Here is a 20,625-nt window from a genome sequence, read left to right as displayed (position 1 = left end):
TAAAAAATATAGTTATGAAATTTAAAGAAAGCAGATTCGGATCTCTGTGTTGATGCCTGAAAAAGGAGTTAAAGAATAAAAAAAAACATTTAGTTAAACTTTTTTATTAAAAACGCGTAAAAATACTTGCACAGCTTACATGGTATTGCAAAAATTATATTCTTTAACAAAATACATAATAAAATATTGCACGGCAAGGCACCATTGAATAGTGATATGCTTGTGATTTGTAAAGAAAAGTGTAAATAATATTACAAAACATAATTAACAACGATATCGATTTACTCTAGCAAAATACAATCACATGGAATGTCAGATTCATTCTTAGATCACGAAAAGAAGGCCATAGCTGTCCGAACCACTGAGAAACAAATATTTTAAAGTGTCTACCTACTGACCCATATCACGGGTCTACAATGTAGTATTATTTCACAACCAGGGTCCGTTTGACCATTCTCTTGAAAGTCCACTTAAATATCTAACAGATATTAGTGACTTATCAAAGGGTAGAGAAAGTGGTGGCAAAAGAAAGAGGACTAAAGTCACACGTACAGTTGAGCAAACTGATTTATGTAGGTACTGGAACCTTCCAATAATCAATTTCACTATGTTTTCCTTGAGAAAAGTATGGGATGTCAAATGTCAACATGCATTGCCTTTTGAACGCCACGGTCGGCAAAACGCGACAGCTGAAAATCGTGCCATAGGCGCCATCGGTTTCTTGCAGAATCTTTGGGCACCAAAGCATTTTGGACACTTGGAATGAAAAAAAATGAAGGAAAACGATTGTTTTGCTCTAAGTGAATATATCTGACTTTTTGGGCCCTAGTGAGGGCGGGGCTTAGGCCACAGGCCCAGACCCCTTATGGAAAAGACAATACCTACTGGGGTTCCCTGGCTGCGAGATTTCTTACGGTTCGGACGACAATGACCTAATACAAATTAGATAACAATTATATAAACGCTAAGCGACTTGAGGAATTGTAATGTTACTTTCACAGCAAAATTATTATTTAAAGCCTTAAGCTACGTGTTGTAGGTCAGTTTGAGCTAGTTTTGGAGCTCTTACTAATCTATGCTAGGTCTAGTAAGCTCCATAGATAAGGCACTATGTTTAGAGCAGCTGTTCCCAACCTTTTTTGACCAGGGAACACTGATTTCATTATTTATTATAGTATCCACAACGTTCAAAAGAAACTGTAATTATTAATACAAAATAAACTTTTATGAAAACATGAACATAAGTAATTGTAACATTTAAAAACTTATGCCAGGGCATAGCGGCGCGTGTTCGTTTGAAATTAGATTTTAATCTTACGTGGGCCACTGGTTCATAACTCTAGACTAAATTTTCTGTCACATTTTCATACCACAGCTTGTAAAATTAGTTCGAACACATGTAAAAAATAATAAAGAAGCTAATAAATATGTATCTAAACTTGATATGTCGCGTGTTATAGAAGTTATTCAGGAATGTAATCAATATCACTAAAATTATATCTGCATCAGAATTCAAATATTTGGTTAAATTAGGTTTTTTTTTTATTAACTCTCTCTTTCTTCCCTGTGTTTCGTTAAAAAACAGTTTTTGCTGCAGTTTAATTAAAGCAAGGTGCGTGTCACCAACTTGAACCATAGATGTATTAGTTTCATCGTTTCGACATTTAGGGTAAACTACTCTGCAGTAGTCACAAGAAAAATGTCAAGATCTGACATATGTCGAGTGCCAATTATTGGGCAATTTACCCTGTTTTCGTGTTAGTTTGTTGTTGCAGTTTAGGGATATTTTGCAGCATTTCTCGATAGCGCGCTATCATCGGTTTGTATATTTTCTCCGCGTCCGGGTAGGGGGTCGCCACTGGCGCCACTGTGGGTTCGGAGCCTGGAACAAAGTAAATCTGATCTAGATCTGCGTCAGAAAAAAATATTTAATTATTTTGTCATATTTTTTAGACCGATTTCTATGATTTAAAAATATGTTCAACGGTTATTGAAATTCTTGCGATCAGGGACTTATTGTGTTAACAGATTTTCTCTTCGAAAATTACTTATTTTTTTCAAGAAGGACCAACCACTTCTCTTTAAAAATTAGGATAGGTTATGGATGGCGGACGATTAATACGAGAGTGAGACGGACGGTACGATACGAACTTCGAATTTCATAGTAGCCCCTCTGTTCTTAAGCTACGTACGCACTATGCGGTTAGCCGCATGGTTTAGCATGCTGTTCCTCTTCAAAGTATCGCTTGAGAAAGAGATGGCGCACTCGCATCAAACGGTAAGGCGCATAGTGCATACGTAGCCTTATTGTAGTCGACGTTACTATGAATACTGTCTGAAGATACACATACCAGCGAGTGTGACGCCAGCTTTAGCGCTCCACACTTCGGCCGCGCGGATAGCAGCGCCTAGTAAAGCTGCGTTCGCATGTTGCTCCTGAAAATAAAAACTGCATAATAAATCCTTAAATATAGGATTTAATAAATCGCTTTAAGATATGCTGCACTAACTTTGTTATCATCAAAGCAGCCATTATATAACAGGGCCGGATCTAGGGGAAGGCGAGCCGGGACCCATGCCCCGGGCGGCAAATTCAAACTTGGCAAACGAATACACAACTCATTATTGACCAGACCACTAAGACAAATTATTATCGTGCCATACCTAATACATAATTTAACTTTGTGCAATTTCAATAATAGAAATATTTTTTTTAAGTCTAGTATTTTTAAGTAGTTTTTAGGCAGGTATACAGGAATCTAACAAACAAATCAACTGTGGCTATACCCTACCAGGGTGCATAATTTCTGTAAGTACTAGTATTTGTAAGTCTTTATGTTTTATGTTTCTGCCAAATAAATGAATACTGAATACGTCTAAGACCCTAAACGAAGCCAATTAAATGACGCCCTCAATAACTAAAAAATCGTCACTGAACCCACCCATATGGCACACGATCTGCCAGACATCCTGTATAAAATCCTTTTACTCAAACAACAATGTGCTGGCGTTCTTTCCGGGAAGGTTATGTCCATAATTTCGCGTCTAATGGCTGAAATGATGACGATGGTAAAGTTACAATTATAAGCGGCGGGGGTGGGGGCGGCATTTTTCAGTTTTTGCCCCGCCTCTAAAAAATAGAAGATCCGGGGCTGTTATATAATAACACGCGACAACACTTCCATCCTCACCATTTAGACGGTTGGCGGTCCTCTACTGTGCGTTTTTCCAGAAATTTCCTGCCTCGCACAGCAAAACTCTGGAATGAACTATCGCCTGCGGTATTCCCGGACCGATATGACCTTGAAGTTTTCAAGAAAAGAGCGTACTCCAACCTTAAAGGCCGGCAACGCACTTGTGACCCTTCTGGCGTTGCAGGTGTCCATGGGCGACGGTAATCGCTTACCATCAGGCGATCCGCCTGCTCGTTTGCCCCCTATACCATAAAAAAAAAAACAGTAAGAACTTGTGGGATATGAATTTGGGATCAGTGTCAAATTCTACCTGAACGTAGACGGGCGTGTTGAAGACATCAGCGAATATCTGGAGCAGCTCCTTGTTGACGGAGGCGCCTCCCGTCGCGATCAGCCGGGACGACTCGACTGCAATAACAATAACTCTATTGAAAAAAAAAAACATACAAAAGTGATTCTAAAAAAACCGGCCAATTGCGAGTCGGACTCGCGCACGAAGGGTTCCGTACCATCTATAAAACATTCATTAGACATTAGCAAAAAAAACCGCGCACATTTATAGGCATGTAAGTAAACGGGAATCGTGTCTGGAAGATATTTCTCGCTTTTTCCGAGTGATTTAATACATCCAGTGTAGAGCCCTACTCTTAAGCAAAATGTACCCAGTGTGGGGTCAGATTCTATTGATCATTGATATTTACAGACAGACAAAAAAATCAAGATTTTCAGACTTTTCTAGTTGGTATAGCTACCTTCATACCAAATTTCAAGATTCTGAGTTCACGGGAAGTGCCCTGTAGGTTTTGATTCCCTTGCGAGTTTCGAAAATTTGCGGAAATTTTCAGTATAAACGGCTGCATCTTTTGATTGCGTAGGCTTAGAAGTTTGATTTTTTCACAGCTTCAAGGGACAGTAGACCTCAGTATTTGATACAAATTTCAGCTTGATACCTCCACGCGTTCCCGAGAAAAAGGGTCTTGACAGACAGACGGACAAAAAGTGATCCTATTAGGGTTCCGTTTTTCCTTTTGAGGTACGGAACCCTAAAAACGGCAAAAAAATCACGTTTGTTGTATGGGGGCTCTCCCCTTAACTGTTTTATAAGTTTTTAGTATTTGTTGTTATAGCCGCCACAGTTATACATAATCTGTGAAAATTTCAAGTGCCTAACTATCACGGTTCATGAGATACAGCCTGATGACAGACGGACGGACAGCGAAGTCTTAGTAATAGGGTTTCCGTTTTTATCCAATGGATACGGAACCCTAAAAATGATGTAAATAATTTTCTGTTAGTTCAAAGTCCCTCAACACGAGACATCAGGAGTGGGCCTATAATAGTCTACCTTAGGCTTCTGTCTATCATTCCTGCTGATTTAGTGTCGGCTTTAGGGAGGGGGGCGACCCGGGGCGCGAGGCACTAGGTATAGCGCCGTGCGCGCCAACTCAATTTAATTACTCAATTTGAATACCTACTTTTATCGATCTAAAAGAAAATTGCAATTGAAGTGGCAATGGGCGGGCCACATCGCTCGAAGAACAGATAACCGTTGGGAAAAGTTCCGTTCGAGTGGCGACCACGAACCGGAAGACGAAGGGTTGGCAGGCAGGCCTCCTAGCAGGTGGACTGACGACATCGTGAGAGTTGCGACGAGTTGTCATTCATTGTGGCGGTCTAAGGGGGAGGCCTTTGTTCAGCAGTGGACGTCTTCAGGCTGATGATGATGATGATGATGATGAAAAGAAAATATCTCGTAGGAGTGAGTATGAGCATTCTATGTCTAACAATCCTGTCATTTTGTCGCTCGCATTAACTAAAAGGTGCCAAAAGCGTAATTCGCCCGGGGTGCCTAAATGGCTGTCACGATGAATAAACGTCAGTTCATATCAAGCAGCGTTATAATCATTCGTCCAGTCCCGAACATAATAGGTCCGTCCTGCTGACTGGTGCTGAGGCACCCACTTCAAATTGTAATTCGAGTGACAGAAAGAATTTTAGATTAGATTAGATTTTTGGAAAAATTTGGCTCTGTCCATTGGAGGACAATTTTGCCAGTGTCTAGAAAACGAAATATGAGAGGTAATGGTGGATGAACGATGACAGTGCGAATCCAGAAAGAATTTTGAAAAGTGTGATTCCGTGTCCTATACAGGGTGGGCCATTTAGATCGGTCAGTACGAGAAAGTGAAACTATAAGACATACGAAGATCTGTCCTTAGGAACCATGTCATTGATTTTAGTAACAAGATTAAAAAAAAAATGTACTCAGTTCGGGAATCGAACGCGGTCATTTCGAAAAATAAAACTTACATTATTTCTATTTGGATATCGGTAGTGTAGGTCATAAGCAATAAATGTTACTATGAAATACGATATCTAGAATGAATAAAATGCATTGTATTACATATTTTTAATAATGTAAGTTTTATTTTTCAAAACGTCCGGGTTCGATTCCCGGACAGAGTGCAAGTTTTTAAAAAAATGTATGAATGCAGTTTTACTTGTTACTAAAATCGATGATACGGTTTCTAAAAACAGATCTTCGTATTATAGTTTCAGACTTTCCTATACTGACCGATCTAAATGGGCCACCCTGTATACTAATATTAGGCGAGTGCGCTAGTTACCAAGTTCGAAGCCCATGTCTTCGGCGTGCGCCCGGCGGGCTACGGCCTGCCCCTCGAGCAGCGCGCGCGCCTCGAACTGCGGCGCGGGGCGCTCCACGGGCCGCCCGGCGCCCTCCACCACCCAGCGGCCCGGCGCCGCGCGCGGGACTATCTCCGCCGTGTCGTAGTATATACCTGCAACGGGTAGTTAAGTATAAGACAATGAGGGTTTCCACAAAAAAAATTCAAATGATTTATTCAGTAAATAGGCCGCAATGGGCACTTTTACACGTCATTTTTTTTAAACTACCAGCGCTTTCGGAAGATCATCATTGCCAAGAAGAATGCGCCGCAGGAAACTTGGCAGAAAGTCATTTTTCAATATATATAATTACAAATAAAATACTTAAAAGCTATATTATACAATTAAAGAAAAAATAATACAAAAATAATAATAATAAAAATACAGGATGTATGGGGTCCCTTAATTACAATACTAAACACTAACTATATCTACGTTCAGTGGAAGTGTAGAATGCTTCCACCGTCATAAATTTTAAAATAATAATAACAATAATTTAGTTCTGAAATATACATTTCAGGTCAAGAAAGTAACATTAAGCTTTTGGATTTCGAAGGCAAGTCACGTCTGCCGCCCCCAAAGTTAGCTCACACGCACTCATGTCATGCTCTGAAAGCAGAGCGGTACCGAGGGCATGGTATTGCTTCCGTTCCCATAAGCTCTATGGGATCTATTTAAACTAAAAATATAAAAGTTTAAAATCCATAAGTTTAACAATATACAGCCTTAAACATAGCAAGGGGATGTATAAAGTCCCTGAGTTAATAATAAAATTATTATAAAGCAAGGGGATGTATAAAATCCCAATGTTAATAAGTAATAAAATTCCTAATCTAAATAATTCAGAGGTGAAATATCGCTAGATGGCGTTAGTAATCGTGAGGTCCGTTTGACGTTCGCTCGTGATTGGTTAAATAACTAAATAAGCCTATCGCAAGTAAAACGAACCTCACGATACTCACGCCATCTAGCGATATTTCGCCTCTGTGAAAACCCTAATTGGGAAGTTGGAAATAAAATATTGTTCTTTTTAGTACGTACGTCAGTTACAAAATATTGGACACGTATTTTTTCTTTTGTAAGTCAAACAAAAAAATTACAAAGACGAAGAAGTTGGGGAGAGGGGGTACGTCAACGTCATAAATAAGTGATCATTTCTGTACCTTGTCGCTTTCAGTCGTTACTCAATTTCGTAATGGCTTTTCAAACATGACGTTAAAGTGACAAGGTACAAAAGTGATAATTTATTTATGACGTTGACTGTACCACAAGGGTGCCTGCTAAAAAGTGTCGTACTGGCTATCTATATTTCTTGACACCTAATCTAAATCCGAAGTACTGAAGGAATGATTCATTATAATGACTATTTTGAATCTGTAAGTCATTTCACGTATATTTACTACTGGCGTAAATTCATATCACGTTATCCCTCTTCTTTTTTAATAAATGTTATAGGCATGAGCGGGACGGCGCGATACGAAGTTCGAATTTAGTAGTAAATATACGACCAGAACCTTAAAAACATATTGGATCCAATCCGATGTGATTGAACGCAACGCAAGTGAAGTGAGTGCTGCAGGGCTACTAAATACGAAATCCGAAAATCGAAGTTCATGTCGTTCGGTCCCTCTGACACTTATACTATTCAATACGAGAGTGAGAGGGCCCGTACGACACGAACTTCGAATTTCGGAGTAGGCGTTCTGAACCGCCGATCACGAGCCGCTCAATCCAATAGGTTAGTTGGAGTTAATAACCCCTCGGAGTCGATAAGATTTGAAAGGGGCCGATAAGGAGTTCGGATCCGCTTAAGGATCTGACACTTTCGAATTTTCAGATCTGGATTTACCCATCTTTACTGTACAGACAGTAGGTATCTCTAGTTTTGACAGTCCCAATATGTTACAAAATTAATGTTCCTTAAGGTTAGCTCTATCTATCTATCTATAGCAGCCCTTGTTGCTTCCGTCTTCGAACGTAGGCCTCCTCTTCACGTTTCCACGTCTGTCTGTCCCCTGCCACCTTCATCCAGTTAATGCCGGCTTGCTGCCAGATGTCATCCGTCCATCTCTTAGGAGGTCTTCCTCTACCGTGGTGTTGGCACATGATCTCCACTCCAGTATTCTTCGCACCCAGCGGCAGTGATCCATTCTGGCTATGTAAGATTAGCTCTACTCTTAATTAATTATCGCAGTACCTACACCATGTTGGGCGCCTATGTTTGACCTATAACAGAAAGGAGCACTTACCCATATAGCCCATGTTCCCTCTGACGGTAGCCCTCAGCAGCTCATTGAAGGCATCCCAGCTGTTGCCGGCCAGTCGGTCCCTATGGTTCTGGCGGGTCAGGGAGCCGTTGGCGAAGCAGAGCAGCGCCATGTAGGGCGCCTCCGTGGGGCCCACCAGCACGTGGCCCGCCGGCGGGGCCCCGGCCTCTTGCAGCCCGAGGAGCAGCGTGTCGCTGGTGCCTAGGCTGAGCCCGACCCAGCCTGAACGGAGGCGGAGCCCTGGGGGACAATTATTCATCTAAAGGCGACCGACCAAACCATTTGCTTTCATTATTTCAGATGGTTACATTACACAACCATTTTTGAGATCGTTTTGCACGAAAAATTTATATTGCCTATGGCTATGTTTCTTAAGCCGGGTCTCCACTGAGCGAGCCGCCGCGCGAGGCAAGCACATGAGGCAACATTTTGCGGGAGCGGCTTGCTCAGTGGAGACCCAGCTTTATATTTTTATTATTTTTTCATTTAGCGGATTTCAATTTTATTTTTTTTAATGGTATAGGGGGCAAACGAGCAGGCGGATCGCCTGATGGTAAGCGATTACCGTCGTCCATGAACACCTGCAACACCAGAAGAGTCACAAGTGCGTTGCCGGCCTTTAAGGTAGGAGTACGCTCTTTTCTTGAAAACTAGAAGGTCATCAAGGTGAATGCCCCATGCCATGACAGACAGACGGGTAGACATCCTTATACTCCATTTATTTTAACATTTGAAACTTAACGGTAAAATTTGCACACGTTTTTAAATGAAACAACTTAACTATTGAATAATAGTGGTCATCGTTCATCCACCATCACCTCTCATATTTCGTTTTTCTAGAATTTTTTTACCGTACAACGGCAAAAACTACTAGACACTGGCAAAATTGTCCTCCGATGGACAGAGCCATATTTTTTTAAAGAAACAACAACAACAAGTTAACTATTTAAAATTGTGTTAACTTCTATCATAAAAACATAATAAGTACCGCTAATAAATGCACATGTAGGTATTTTTAGTCCATTTGTGTTCGAAATACCGAGAAACGTGTGTTACAATTTGACCGTTCATTCAAGCTTTAAATTAAACGGAGTATAGTAATGGCGCTCCATTGACACACTTTGGAATATGGAACCTTAGAGACTACAGGTGACTTTAAGCATACCACATATCGTCAGCCATTAAAAAATGTCGGCGATAGTATATCAGTATTTGTATCTTATCTAATGCCTTACGATGCTCATTGCTTATCCTACTTGAGATTGTAGACGTGAATGAGTTTGTAATGGGTTTACGTTAGATTATTACGTCAATCTAGCAAGACGGCTTGTAAAATGATTATCATAAGAGTATAAAATCAAACATTGCCAGACTTAACACTTTTAAATAGTTTTGATACTGTACTGCATCACATAAAACAAACTTAAGTAATAAAACATACTTTTGACTAAGGTTGAGTGGAAACACAGCCTGGCCTTTCATACATCTGTGATAAGTGAAGGTACTGCCAGTCTTTGTAAAAAATAAATAATTTGGGCTTTAACTGCCAAATAGTATCGTGGCAGCGACGACAGCGATGAGGAAGTACAGTGCAGGAAACTGAATCGCGTACCAGGGTGGAAGCTTTGCGCTACTGATGTCATATTGACATCCTATTCATTTAGCAAAGACATCACAGTGAAACTTATTACGTAAAGGTGTACAGTCGAAGAAATCGGTTCATGTACAGTCAGAAGCAGTAGTAGATGAGCGGCTGCTGTGCTCAAAATGTTAAACACACAACTCTGCTGCTACGGTAATAAGAGACTGTTTAGATTATTTTGAGCGCTACAACCGCTCATCAACTTCTGCTGCTGACTGTACCAGGGTATGATTTCCTTGATAAAAGGGGATGTCGACATGACATTAGTAGAACAAAGGTTCCACCCTGGTACAGTCGAACCATTTGATTCCTCACCCACCGTAGAACGTTCTCACAGTAAGTATCATAATAAATTCTCTGGTCAAGAAATGCGAATGTGACTATGACTTTTTCTACGAAAAGGTTCCACAGTGGGTCACAGTTCAGTTGGTTCGAGTGTACATGATTCAGCAGGGTTACTACGAAACTCGAAGTTCGTGTCGTGCGGTCCCTCTGACACTTATACTATTTAATACGAGAGCGAGAGGGACGGTACGATACGAACTTCGAGTTTCAAGTTTCGTAGTAGCCCTGCAGTTTGTTCGTCTGAACTCTACATGGGGTGACGGCATACTCCCGACGCGCCATGCTTGCCAGCGTGTCTTCACAGCCCGACATTGCCACTCACCAGCCAGCGCGGAGCTGTTGTCGCCGGTGAACGCCACGACCCGGCAGTCGGGCCGGAACCCGTAGCGCCGCACGAAGTACTCCGACACGGGGCCCAGCGCCGTCGCCGTCGCCACCGGCGCCCCCAGCTTCTCGGCGAGCGTTTCGTCGCCACACGCCTGTTGATAAATTAAATAGGTTCATTCCGCTAAACGAATTAGGCTACGAACACACTGTGCGGCTAAGCGTACGGTTTAAAGTTAACTGTCATAAGGTCGCGGGCGAGCAAAGAAATTCTGATTGTTTATTTGGAGTATTTTTTTTAGTTCAACTCCAAATTTTTGCTACTTTTACGGTCATCCCGTAAAACCATATCGAAAATACAAACTGAGACACGGAATGCTGAGGACCTGGGTTCGATTCCCAGTGCTGGTCTCTTTTTCTGGTTTTTCTGTGCATCCATGTCTCAGTTCGTATTTTCGACAAAGAAATTCTTTTAGTTCATTTAATTCACTAACCATAAAAAATAAAAGCTTTTTTTGCTGACTTTACTTTTTGTTGACTGTACTTGCATTGTCACCCAAACTACATTTGCATACCAAAATTCAAGTCGATGCCACTAACCGTTGAAGAGTTCCGTCCTGCGGAGACGATCCCGGCTGGACTACCAAGATGTCACTACTAGAGACATAAGTATTCCAAATTTCAAGTCAATCTGACTACTGGAAATTGGTCAAATTTAACTTACAAGATTTGATTACAGACAGACAACAGGACAGGTGAAACTAAATAAACGCTTGTTACAAAAGAGCCGTCTCTTTCTCAAGCGAAACTTTTAAAAGGGACGGCCTGCTAAAACTGCGCGGCCTACCGCATAGTGCGTACGTTACGTAGCCTTAGCTCGTTGAAGAGGCAATGGAAAAGCCATAGCACAGAGAACAGATGGTCGTTGGGGCCGAAATGTTTTCAAATAAAGACCGTGGATCGGCAAGCGCAGTCTAAGGTCTTAGGATGTCCCCTGACGAGATGGACGGATATTATTATGGATGGAATGGGGGCTATCGTTTTTTGTCTCACTAGATGGCGCACTGTTGCGTGAGGTTTTTAAGTATGGCTTTCAAAGTCGGTTATTACGGGCGTGAAAACAAAGTTTAGATTAAAAGCATATTTAATTCACCTTAAAACCGTACCATAAAATATCGAGCATGCCACAGTGTTGCATAGGCCCCGTTTTGTTCGGAAAAAAGGGAGGACAAAGGTTTCCGAAAGACAAAACTGTCTCAAAACACAGAAATTCATTGCCCCGGAACGCATATTTGCCATAATTAATTTCAGATATTGCAAAATATTCACAAAAATATTCTAATTATAAATAAACCCGCGTAGCTCACCCAAAAACTATGAGATTTGACATTTCGGAGACCTCACGCTACACTAGCGCCTCTAGTGGCGAATTCATACGCGATAGCCCTCATTATGTCTTTGCTAGATCACAAGTGAAACCTATGCTTTAGGCGATAAAAGAACAAAAAATATTTCGACGATTTTTGATACAACAATCAACATTTGTAGTTCTGCTATTCTATCCCATTAACGTAGATATAATGAACGGGCAGCACGAAAGGCCGCGACTCGCGAATCTTTCTAACTTAGGTACCCTACCCAGTGGGCAAACGGGATAAGTGATAGTATAGTAAGGTTTTGGTTTACTGTATAGCTGGCAAATGAGCTTGCGGGTCACCTGATGGTAAGTAATCGTCGCCCATGGACAGCTACAGCAATTAGAACTGGTGGTGCGTTGCCGGCCTATAAGGGGGTGGAGGTTATCTTAGTTGGCCCGTAATTTACGTCAAGTTAGTGACATCTTAGCGTTGTGGTACAGGATGAGTCATATGTATAGATAGTCGTCTCATGCTAATGTACGAATAATACCTATACGAATGTTGCTAACGTAATCACATGCGTCACGATGTATTCATGCAAAACATTTCTCAAATTGCTCTGTCCTGGCTATCCAGGGCTATGCCATCATCATGAATTCAATGAACGACAACTCGCCACTTGCATCCACCGGTTTAACGATACTCTCACGATGTCGTCAGTCCACCTGGTGGGAGGCCTGCCAACGCTTCGTCTTCCGGTTCGTGGTCGCCACTCGAGGACTTTTGTCCCCCAACGGTTATCTGTTCTTCGAGCGATGTGGCCTGCCCATTTCCACTTCAATTTGCATATTTTTCCAGCCATGTCAGTGACTTTAGTTCTTCGACGAATTTCCGTATTCCGGATTCTATGGCGCAAAGAAACTCCAAGCATAGCTCTCTCCATAGCTCGTTGCGTGACTTGAAGGGCTATGCCATACGCCTGAACAATAGTGATTGTGTTGCTGATTACATAAAATATGAGCAGCTAGAGTTAACAGCTCTTCCTTTGTCTGTTTCACGCACGAAAGCGTTAGTATTCACTAACTAGAAAATTTGCTTATTTATTGTACTTATTTTTAGTAAAAATTTCCGACTTTTATCAGAGAAATGGAAGCGGATGATAATTTTATTTTGACGTTTCATTATGCAATGGATGTGTAACTAAGTATCTAGATGTTTTGTTTTATAAATTCAAGGTGAGTCAATAACTTAGGTAAGTGAGAAGATGCATGTTTATGAAGGCCAAAAAGGGGAATAAGACTCGTCTTGTGATAATATGATTTTTAACCCCCGACGCAAAAAGGGGGGTGTTATAAGTTTCATCGCTATGTGTGTCTTGTCTGTCTGTGGCACCGTAGCTCTCAAACGGGTGGTTTTTTTTATTTGAAATCAGGTTTTCTAGCGATGGTTCTTAGACATGTTTCATCAAAATCAGGTCGGCCGTTTTAGAGATATTGAACTTTGAAGTGACGAAGTCGGGGGTTTTCCAACTTTTTCTTGGTTAGGTTAGGTAATAACTTTTTTTTTTTATTCGACTAGATGGCAAACGAGCAAGTGGGTCTCCTGATGGTAAGAGATCACCACCGCCCATAGACACCTGCAACACCAGGGGGATTACAGATGCGTTGCCAACCTAGAGGCCTAAGATGGGATACCTCAAGTGCCAGTAATTTCACCGGCTGTCTTACTCTCCACGCCGAAACACCAGTGCAAGCACTGCTGCTTCACGGCAGGATTAGCGAGCAAGATGGTGGTAGCAATCCGGGCGGACCTTGCACAAGGTCCTACCACCTGCATAACGTACTTAATTCGCTTTTGCTTAGTAAAATAGCTAACAAGTAAGCATTGTTAGATTTTTCATTTAACAAGATTTAAAATAGGTTCATCGCAGACCTCTCTTGGAGCGAATGACTATTACAGTGAAACACATTTTGTAATTTATCATTAGTGCTATTCTGAATGGGTAATAATTTAATTAACTTAGCGATAGACTTTGAAACTTGCTTAATTTTTAACATCCGTCTATTCTTGTGTGATCTAGCATTCTATAAAAATTTTACGATTCCAAACCCTGACTGTCAGGTATGCTTAAAGAATGCTTAAAATACTTTGTGACAAATGTAAGAGTTTGCTGATAATCTTTTTTCTTGAGCCGAGTCTCCACATAGCGAGCAGCCTCGCGCGGCAGCCATTTTCGATGCGATTTTGAGCCTTGTGCCAAACAAAATCATGGTTCATGCGCTTGCCTCGCGCGGAGGCTCAGTCAGTGGAAACCCTGCTTTAAGTATGCATAGGTTGATTTACCTTAAGGCACTCTTCGCTCCAAGTCTTGCTATGTACATCAAGGAGGTTCATCCCGGAGGCATCAGACAAGTCCAGCTCAGCTATCCGCCCCAGGAACAGGCTGCAGGCGAAGGAGGAGACCAGGGAGATGCGAGGAGCTGCTTGGTACACCCTTGGTTTCGTGCGGAACATCTTACGGATCTGAGGGCCTGTGAAACGCTCGTACGCTGTGGAGCCAGTCAGTTTGGCTAACACCTGCAATGCGATTTAAGATCTACTGAACTTGAGTTATTTGGTACGGACATTAAAAAATTTATTGTTTCCCGTACATAACTATCTTGCTGCCAGATTCTTGCATAACCAGCGCTGGTAAGGGCCAAATTATTTCCTAACTTAATAAGGTTACTTAATTGAACAGTATCATGTAGCTTATTAAATATCTCTTACCTACATATTTTGAATACAAAACCACCAACTTATACGGAAATGACATAGGTAATTCAATTTTCACTAATTCCGTATCCTCACCTCAGGGCCTCCAACGGCCTCCTCCAGAGCTATGCAGTCAGCTGAGGTGCTGGAGTCCATCCACACAGGGGAGTCTGCCACGAAGGCTGTGGCCAGCTGGGTGTGAAGGAACTCATCCGGAGAGAGCTTAGAGAGTCGGGCTTCTGCATCCTTTGACCACCAGACTGATCCATGTTGCTGCGATTATATTACATATTAAGATTAAGATTTTGTACTGTTATTTTCAGGACCGGATTTAGGGGAGGGCCATAGCCCTGGGGTTCCACAAAGGAGGGCCCCCACAACAGAAGTCAAGTTGAAATCCAGCCCTTGTTAGTTTTTATTTTGAATACATTAAAACGAACAGATCCATAGTCTCTTAATATCTTCAAAATCAGAATACAGATGTATGGACATTTTTGTGAGTTCTTTGACCATAGAGTTTCTAATTGTAATTGTTATATTTAATTAAATAAACCCAGATAACTCACGTCTTAGAGATTAGCTTGGCATGTTTCATTTGCACGTTTTACAGCAGCCACCGTGTCTCGTTGCTCCTGGAGCAAGGCCTACAGATTAGCCCGAAACATGTTCAGCTAAACTCGATTTAAGATGAGATTTATTTGGGTTTATTTCACTAAATGTTGAGTCTCACATTAGTTTCATGTTCTAATTTGCAAACCTGGGCAGCTCCGGACAGTGCTTCGATAGTGGAGAAGTCGACTCCGGCCACCACGAGCCGATCCATCACCATGTCGAGAGCCTTCACCCACAGCAAGGGCGGCGCCGTGACCTCACCCTGCTCGCCGCGCCGCACGCCGCCCGACGTCCTGGGAAACAAACAAAAATGACAATGATAACTATGTACACAGTTAAGGGCATAAATATATATACATTCCCAAGATGTCAAAAATATCTACACACCTTCATATTACTGTACATGGCTCAGTTTTTTTATGACAGGGGTCAGGAGGAGGGTCTGTGGTCAATATCACCAATATATGCGGAAAATAAATGTTCATAAAATGACATTAAATTTTATAAAATCTTTATTTTGAACAAACCTTAACAGATAAAAATATTTTTTTTTTTTATTTGAGGATGGCAAACAAGCAAGTGGGTCTCCTGATGGTAAGAGATCACCACCGCCCATAAAAATCTGCAAAACCAGGGTTATTACAGATGCATTGCCAACCTAGAGACCTAAGATGGGATACCTCAAGTGCCAGTAATTTCACCGGCTGTCTTACTCTCCACACCGAAACACAGCAGTTCAAGCTCTGCTGCTTCACGGCAGGATTAGCGAGCAAGATGGTGGTAGCAATCCGGGCAGACCTTGCACAAATAAAATAATTTTCGTTGATTGTATTTTTTTTTATGCATTTTTTTTGCATGCTCCATATGTTTGATCTGCTTCCGTATGCCCTAAAGTAGGTACATATTTTTTTTATTTCATGGTATTTAATAAATAAATTAGTAAAAGATTAATTTAAATACCTGAACTCTGGGAGATCCACATCAAATTCAACATCTGCTTCCTGAAGAATTCCATAGTCTTCATCTATTACTAATGCTTTTAACTAAAACAAAAAAAACTTATACTTAAAGAACTTAAAACATAAGTTACCAAGTTAGTAACATTAAATTTCGGAGAATGTAATAGTTAAATAATTCTACTAACATCAACACAATACTCATATTTGTATTATTTATGTTTCATTGAGTTACATTAACATAAAGGCTATCACTTCGACATACAAGTTCAATGTCAAGTGTTACTTGTTTTACGTTGCTATGAAACTTATTTTACGGTAGGTAAGTAATTTTCAAAGGCTATAATACAATTAAATTTAATCCGTTTTACTGCAAATCAGCGTCTAATTAGCATGAAAACAATGCATTCTCTCACTAACAATAATTAAAGTTACTAATTAAGTTACGCGGAGAAATCTTTATTTGGTAAATTTTTTGAACAGTAGAAATTAAGTAGAGAAAAACATGACATTGACGGCGCTTATATAAGTTTTCCCTTTTATTAATTAATTAGTACTTATAACTTACCCTTTGAGTACTAAAATCAAATCCCAAAAAACTTTTCTTTCGTGTGTCTTCGGTCATTTTTGACAGCCAGTCGGGCCAAAGAGTAGTGTAATGAGTCGGGCAATGACTCGCTGCGTTCGGGAGTAGGTGTGTTCACTTAACTTGGCGCGATTCGTGACTGAATGTTATATTTAATAAATATTCTCGACCACACCGCGCTCGCGATATGATTACGTATCATAATTATTATTTTATTACGCCCGGCTAAATTTCTTAATCAATCTAGTATGTTGTCTGACGTAATTAGATAAGGAAGCGTCAAGTTCGCGAGTATCTTTATGCTCACCCTTAGAAAATACCTAATTAAAAACAGTCGGTTCTAACTTTTAAATCTAGCAAGTTTCTCCATTAATTAAGACACTAACGGTTATTGAATAATTCTCAGCAAGCACTGTTACCGAGGTATTGAGGCTTATTAAATTATGAATGACTGCATATCTTTTGAAAGGTATAGTCTATTGAATTGTAAGGTGCGTCATGTCCCACTTGCCTAAATAGGTTAGTGGTGGGCACGCAAGTTCAGTGACCTATTTAAACGGTTTATGGAATTTTACACTTTATTAAGTATAAATTTTTTACCTGTGTATTTTTTTTGGGGTAGGTATAGCTTAGTCGTTCTTAGATTTGGGTCAGTCGCTTCTAGGTACTTCGAAAGAGAAAATATTTTGATTTTGATCAGTAAGTATCGAGTCTCTAACTAATCATCACTGTCCATACGTAATAGGCACTTATTGCAGGGACACTACAGCCTACTTACCTTCCTGCAATCGTACCAAATTCAAAGTTGTATATTTTTAAAGGTTATCATTTCCATTCGAACCTAATGATTCGAACATGACTCAGCCAACAATTAACATTACTCAGCCAACGACAGACTGGAATCTTTAGTAAGTACTTAGTTACAAATGCGAAACTACCTCTGCCTGTCTGTGTGTTACCTCTTTAAACTTAAACCGGATAACGGAGGGATAACGATAAACGAATTCCTTGCAGACGAAATACCTAACTGTTTAAAATGAGTTATAATTTGGTACACGAACGCGTTTAAACCGACTTTTTAAATTTATCTGTTCTTGATGACGGGAAATACCTATAATGTTTTTGTTAAATTTATATTAATACGCTTGTGGTATATAATTTATGTGAAACTACTTATACGAGTACAAGCAATAATTAATTTCAATCGTCCTGGTTCTTCTACATTGTCTTTTTTTCTGTGTCTCATTCAATGAAGTGTGCATTTTCATTATGTACCTACTTCTTGAACTCCTGTCATAAAATTATTTATAGAAGCAGCATTATGTTGCTATTATTTTATTACAGGCTATTGTTTTATTGTCTGTCGCAGGACCGATGAACCATGACGAACGGTAGAGCAGGCAAGTGGCGCGCCATGGAAGAGGCCTATGTCCAGCAGTGGACTGCTGTAGGCTGATGATGATGATGATTCTCTTCTTTGTCATGGCGCGCCAGCGTTAGAATGTCGTTGTCCCCGCTCCTCCCGTAATTAGCCTTCTGTTTGTTTTTGATGTGCTCATGTCCAGTCGCCGCGGTAAGCATTAACACAAAAGTAACGGAACCGGCACCGAAACTAATGTTTAAATATCAAACGGAAGTTCCGACTTAACGGAAACGGAATCGAAGCCCCGTATCCCTGGTTACTAGCACGAAAACATGCTACATATTGCATGTGTATTGTATAGGACACGTGCTACTATTAAGCATGCTTTTTTAGTACGCAGTAAGCATGCTTATTAGCGTGTTAGTAATGAGCATGTGCGCATGGGCGGGGCACATTGCTCGCAGGACTGATGGCCGATGGGGTCAAAAGGTTCTCGAATGGCGTCCGCGGACCGGGAGACGAGCTGTCGGTAGGCCTCCAACAAGATGGAGCGACGACCTGGTTAAGATCGCGGGATCGCGGTGGATGCGAAAAGCACAAGACCGGTCTGAGTGGAGAGCCTTGGGGGAGGCCTATGTCCAGCAGTGGACGTCTTTCGGCTGACATGATGAATGAGCATGTGTAAGGCGGCCTTAACGTCCGCTCCTGGAGAGAAATCTCTCTATTGTAGCCTCTCCCCACAGCAATTAGGGCCTTATCACACTAGCGATTTGCGGGCGAGTTGAAAACGAGCGCGTAAAGATTTCGCTGCGAGCGCGCAAGAATGTCGCCGCCAACGCGCAACGATAACGCTGCGAGCGCGCAGTGAGTTAGCGGCGTAAAGTGCCGAAGATTATTATTGTACGAGAGTCTACAATAAGGCGTTTTTGGCGCTATGCTATGCGCAGCTAACTCGTTGCGCAATCACTGCAAAATGGTCATGAGCTTTGAGAACAGATTTGACGTGAGAAGGTTTCGGTGAGATTATCAGTGCTAGAGCCTCGTGTTTTGCAGTTCATGGGGGCAGGCAAAAACGCCTATTTTGGTGTCAAAGGCGCGAATTACCGTCCCGTACGTAATGAGCCCGGCTTGCCGCCCGGCAGCCGTGCCGGCGTCGCTTGCAGCGGGACCACTTGCTAATTTAACCGCTAGCGTTTTTTTGGGGTTGAGGAGTTTTAATTCAGGATACCTAATTATTAATTTATTGTAGGGAGGCTTTCTGTGCAGCTGATTCGACTGTACAAAGCTTCATATGTACTCAACTTCACAGTATTAACGCAGAAATTACTGATTTTTAATTTAATACCCCGGAACATGATACACTAATTTTATTTTGAAAGTGCTTTTTTATATTCATATAATCATATAGTAGATTGTTCAACAAGGGACTAAAACGAACCATAATGACAAGAGAGGTTTAGCTACCCGAGCAGAGCGAACACTCTAGTTTTCACTTTGAATGCGAGGAAAATTTAAGTCAGATTTAAAAACCGGCCAAGAGCGCGTCGGGCACGCCCAAAATAGGGTTCCGTAGCCATTACGAAAAAATTAAGTACTTAATATTTTTCTAAGGATTTCGTATTTTATACGGAATCTTCCAAGTTTAGGTATATTTTATACCTTAGGCTGCTAAATACTGTTAAGCTACTAATAATTCTCAACAAAACTTAGCCGTTATAGTTTTCCTTGTAAGTTTGATATACTTACTACCATCTTGAATTTTTTCAAATTTTTCCACCCACCGGTTTAGATTTTAGATGAGATTTCGCAAACAATTCGCAAACAAATTACTGAATCGAAAAATCGTTTTAGCAAACCCCTAATGGTTTTAAAATACCTATCCAACGATACCCCACACTATAGGGTTGGATGAGAAAAAAAAACACCCCCACTACGTCTATGGGAGGTACCTTAAGATAATTTTTTATTCTACAATTTTGTCGGCATAGTTTGTAGCATTGATAGTCCCTGAGAAAAGCCGCGGACGGACAGATATGACAGACAGACAGACAGATATGACGAAACTATAAGGGTTCCGTTTTTGCCGTTATGGTTCCGGAACCCCAAAAATGAACTTTTAAAAATTAGTTACCTACCAATACACTACAATATTTTTTTGATTTCCATGTAGAGTATTCTTAACAATACGAATTAAAGGGTTAACCCTTAAAGGTTAACCCATAAATAGATTCATATTCGTAATACCTAATTAATGTGTTTCACGAAATTAAATCGTGTTTTTTACATATTATTACACACTTGTCATTTTGAGGTTTTTCCACACCCTAAAACTGTCTATAGACAATTATTGAAAATGGCGATAATCCTCCGTTATTGGCTATTTAGGGGTTTCAAAGTAAATTTAAAAAAATACTTTAATCCTTTTAATTCCAAAACTTTAAGGCCGTCTTGCAGGAAAAAATAAATCTAGATTTAGTCGTTAAACCTGGCTTAAGCTTGACAGTTCCATACATTTTGACACTACTAAACTGAGCTT

At 40.8% G+C, this 20,625-nt stretch overlaps 1 protein-coding gene across 1 annotated transcript; it reads right to left on the bottom strand.

The window, feature by feature from the left end:
* Positions 1–88: 88 nt before the first annotated feature.
* LOC141434205 (xylulose kinase) lies at positions 89–16,958 on the bottom strand. The gene is made up of 11 exons (XM_074096562.1): positions 16,709–16,958; positions 16,145–16,227; positions 15,330–15,477; positions 14,669–14,845; positions 14,162–14,395; positions 10,459–10,615; positions 8,132–8,389; positions 5,822–5,995; positions 3,505–3,602; positions 2,352–2,436; positions 89–1,882 (listed from the first exon to the last, which is right to left on the bottom strand). Exons 1-11 carry the CDS (start codon positions 16,763–16,765, stop codon positions 1,743–1,745), a joined length of 1,611 nt encoding a protein of 536 aa, XP_073952663.1. The 5' UTR covers positions 16,766–16,958; the 3' UTR covers positions 89–1,742.
* Positions 16,959–20,625: the final 3,667 nt, after the last annotated feature.

Source organism: Choristoneura fumiferana, chromosome 13 (assembly GCF_025370935.1).
Source record: "Choristoneura fumiferana chromosome 13, NRCan_CFum_1, whole genome shotgun sequence".
Lineage (NCBI taxonomy): Eukaryota > Metazoa > Arthropoda > Insecta > Lepidoptera > Tortricidae > Choristoneura > Choristoneura fumiferana.
The sequence above is the reverse complement of the archived record's forward strand: the minus strand, read 5'-3'. Positions and strand labels throughout refer to the sequence as shown.

Bases quoted from the DNA above. Each gene is read 5' to 3' on its own strand.
- LOC141434205 (XM_074096562.1), bottom strand. From the start codon at position 16,765: ATGACCGAAGACACACGAAAGAAAAGTTTTTTGGGATTTGATTTTAGT. The intron at 10,616-14,161 runs GTAAATCAACCT...ATTTATCAACAG, and splicing joins GGAGCGAAGAGTGCCTTAAG to GCGTGTGGCGACGAAACGCT. The intron at 2,437-3,504 runs GTAGAATTTGAC...TTTTATTTTCAG, and splicing joins ACACGCCCGTCTACGTTCAG to GAGCAACATGCGAACGCAGC.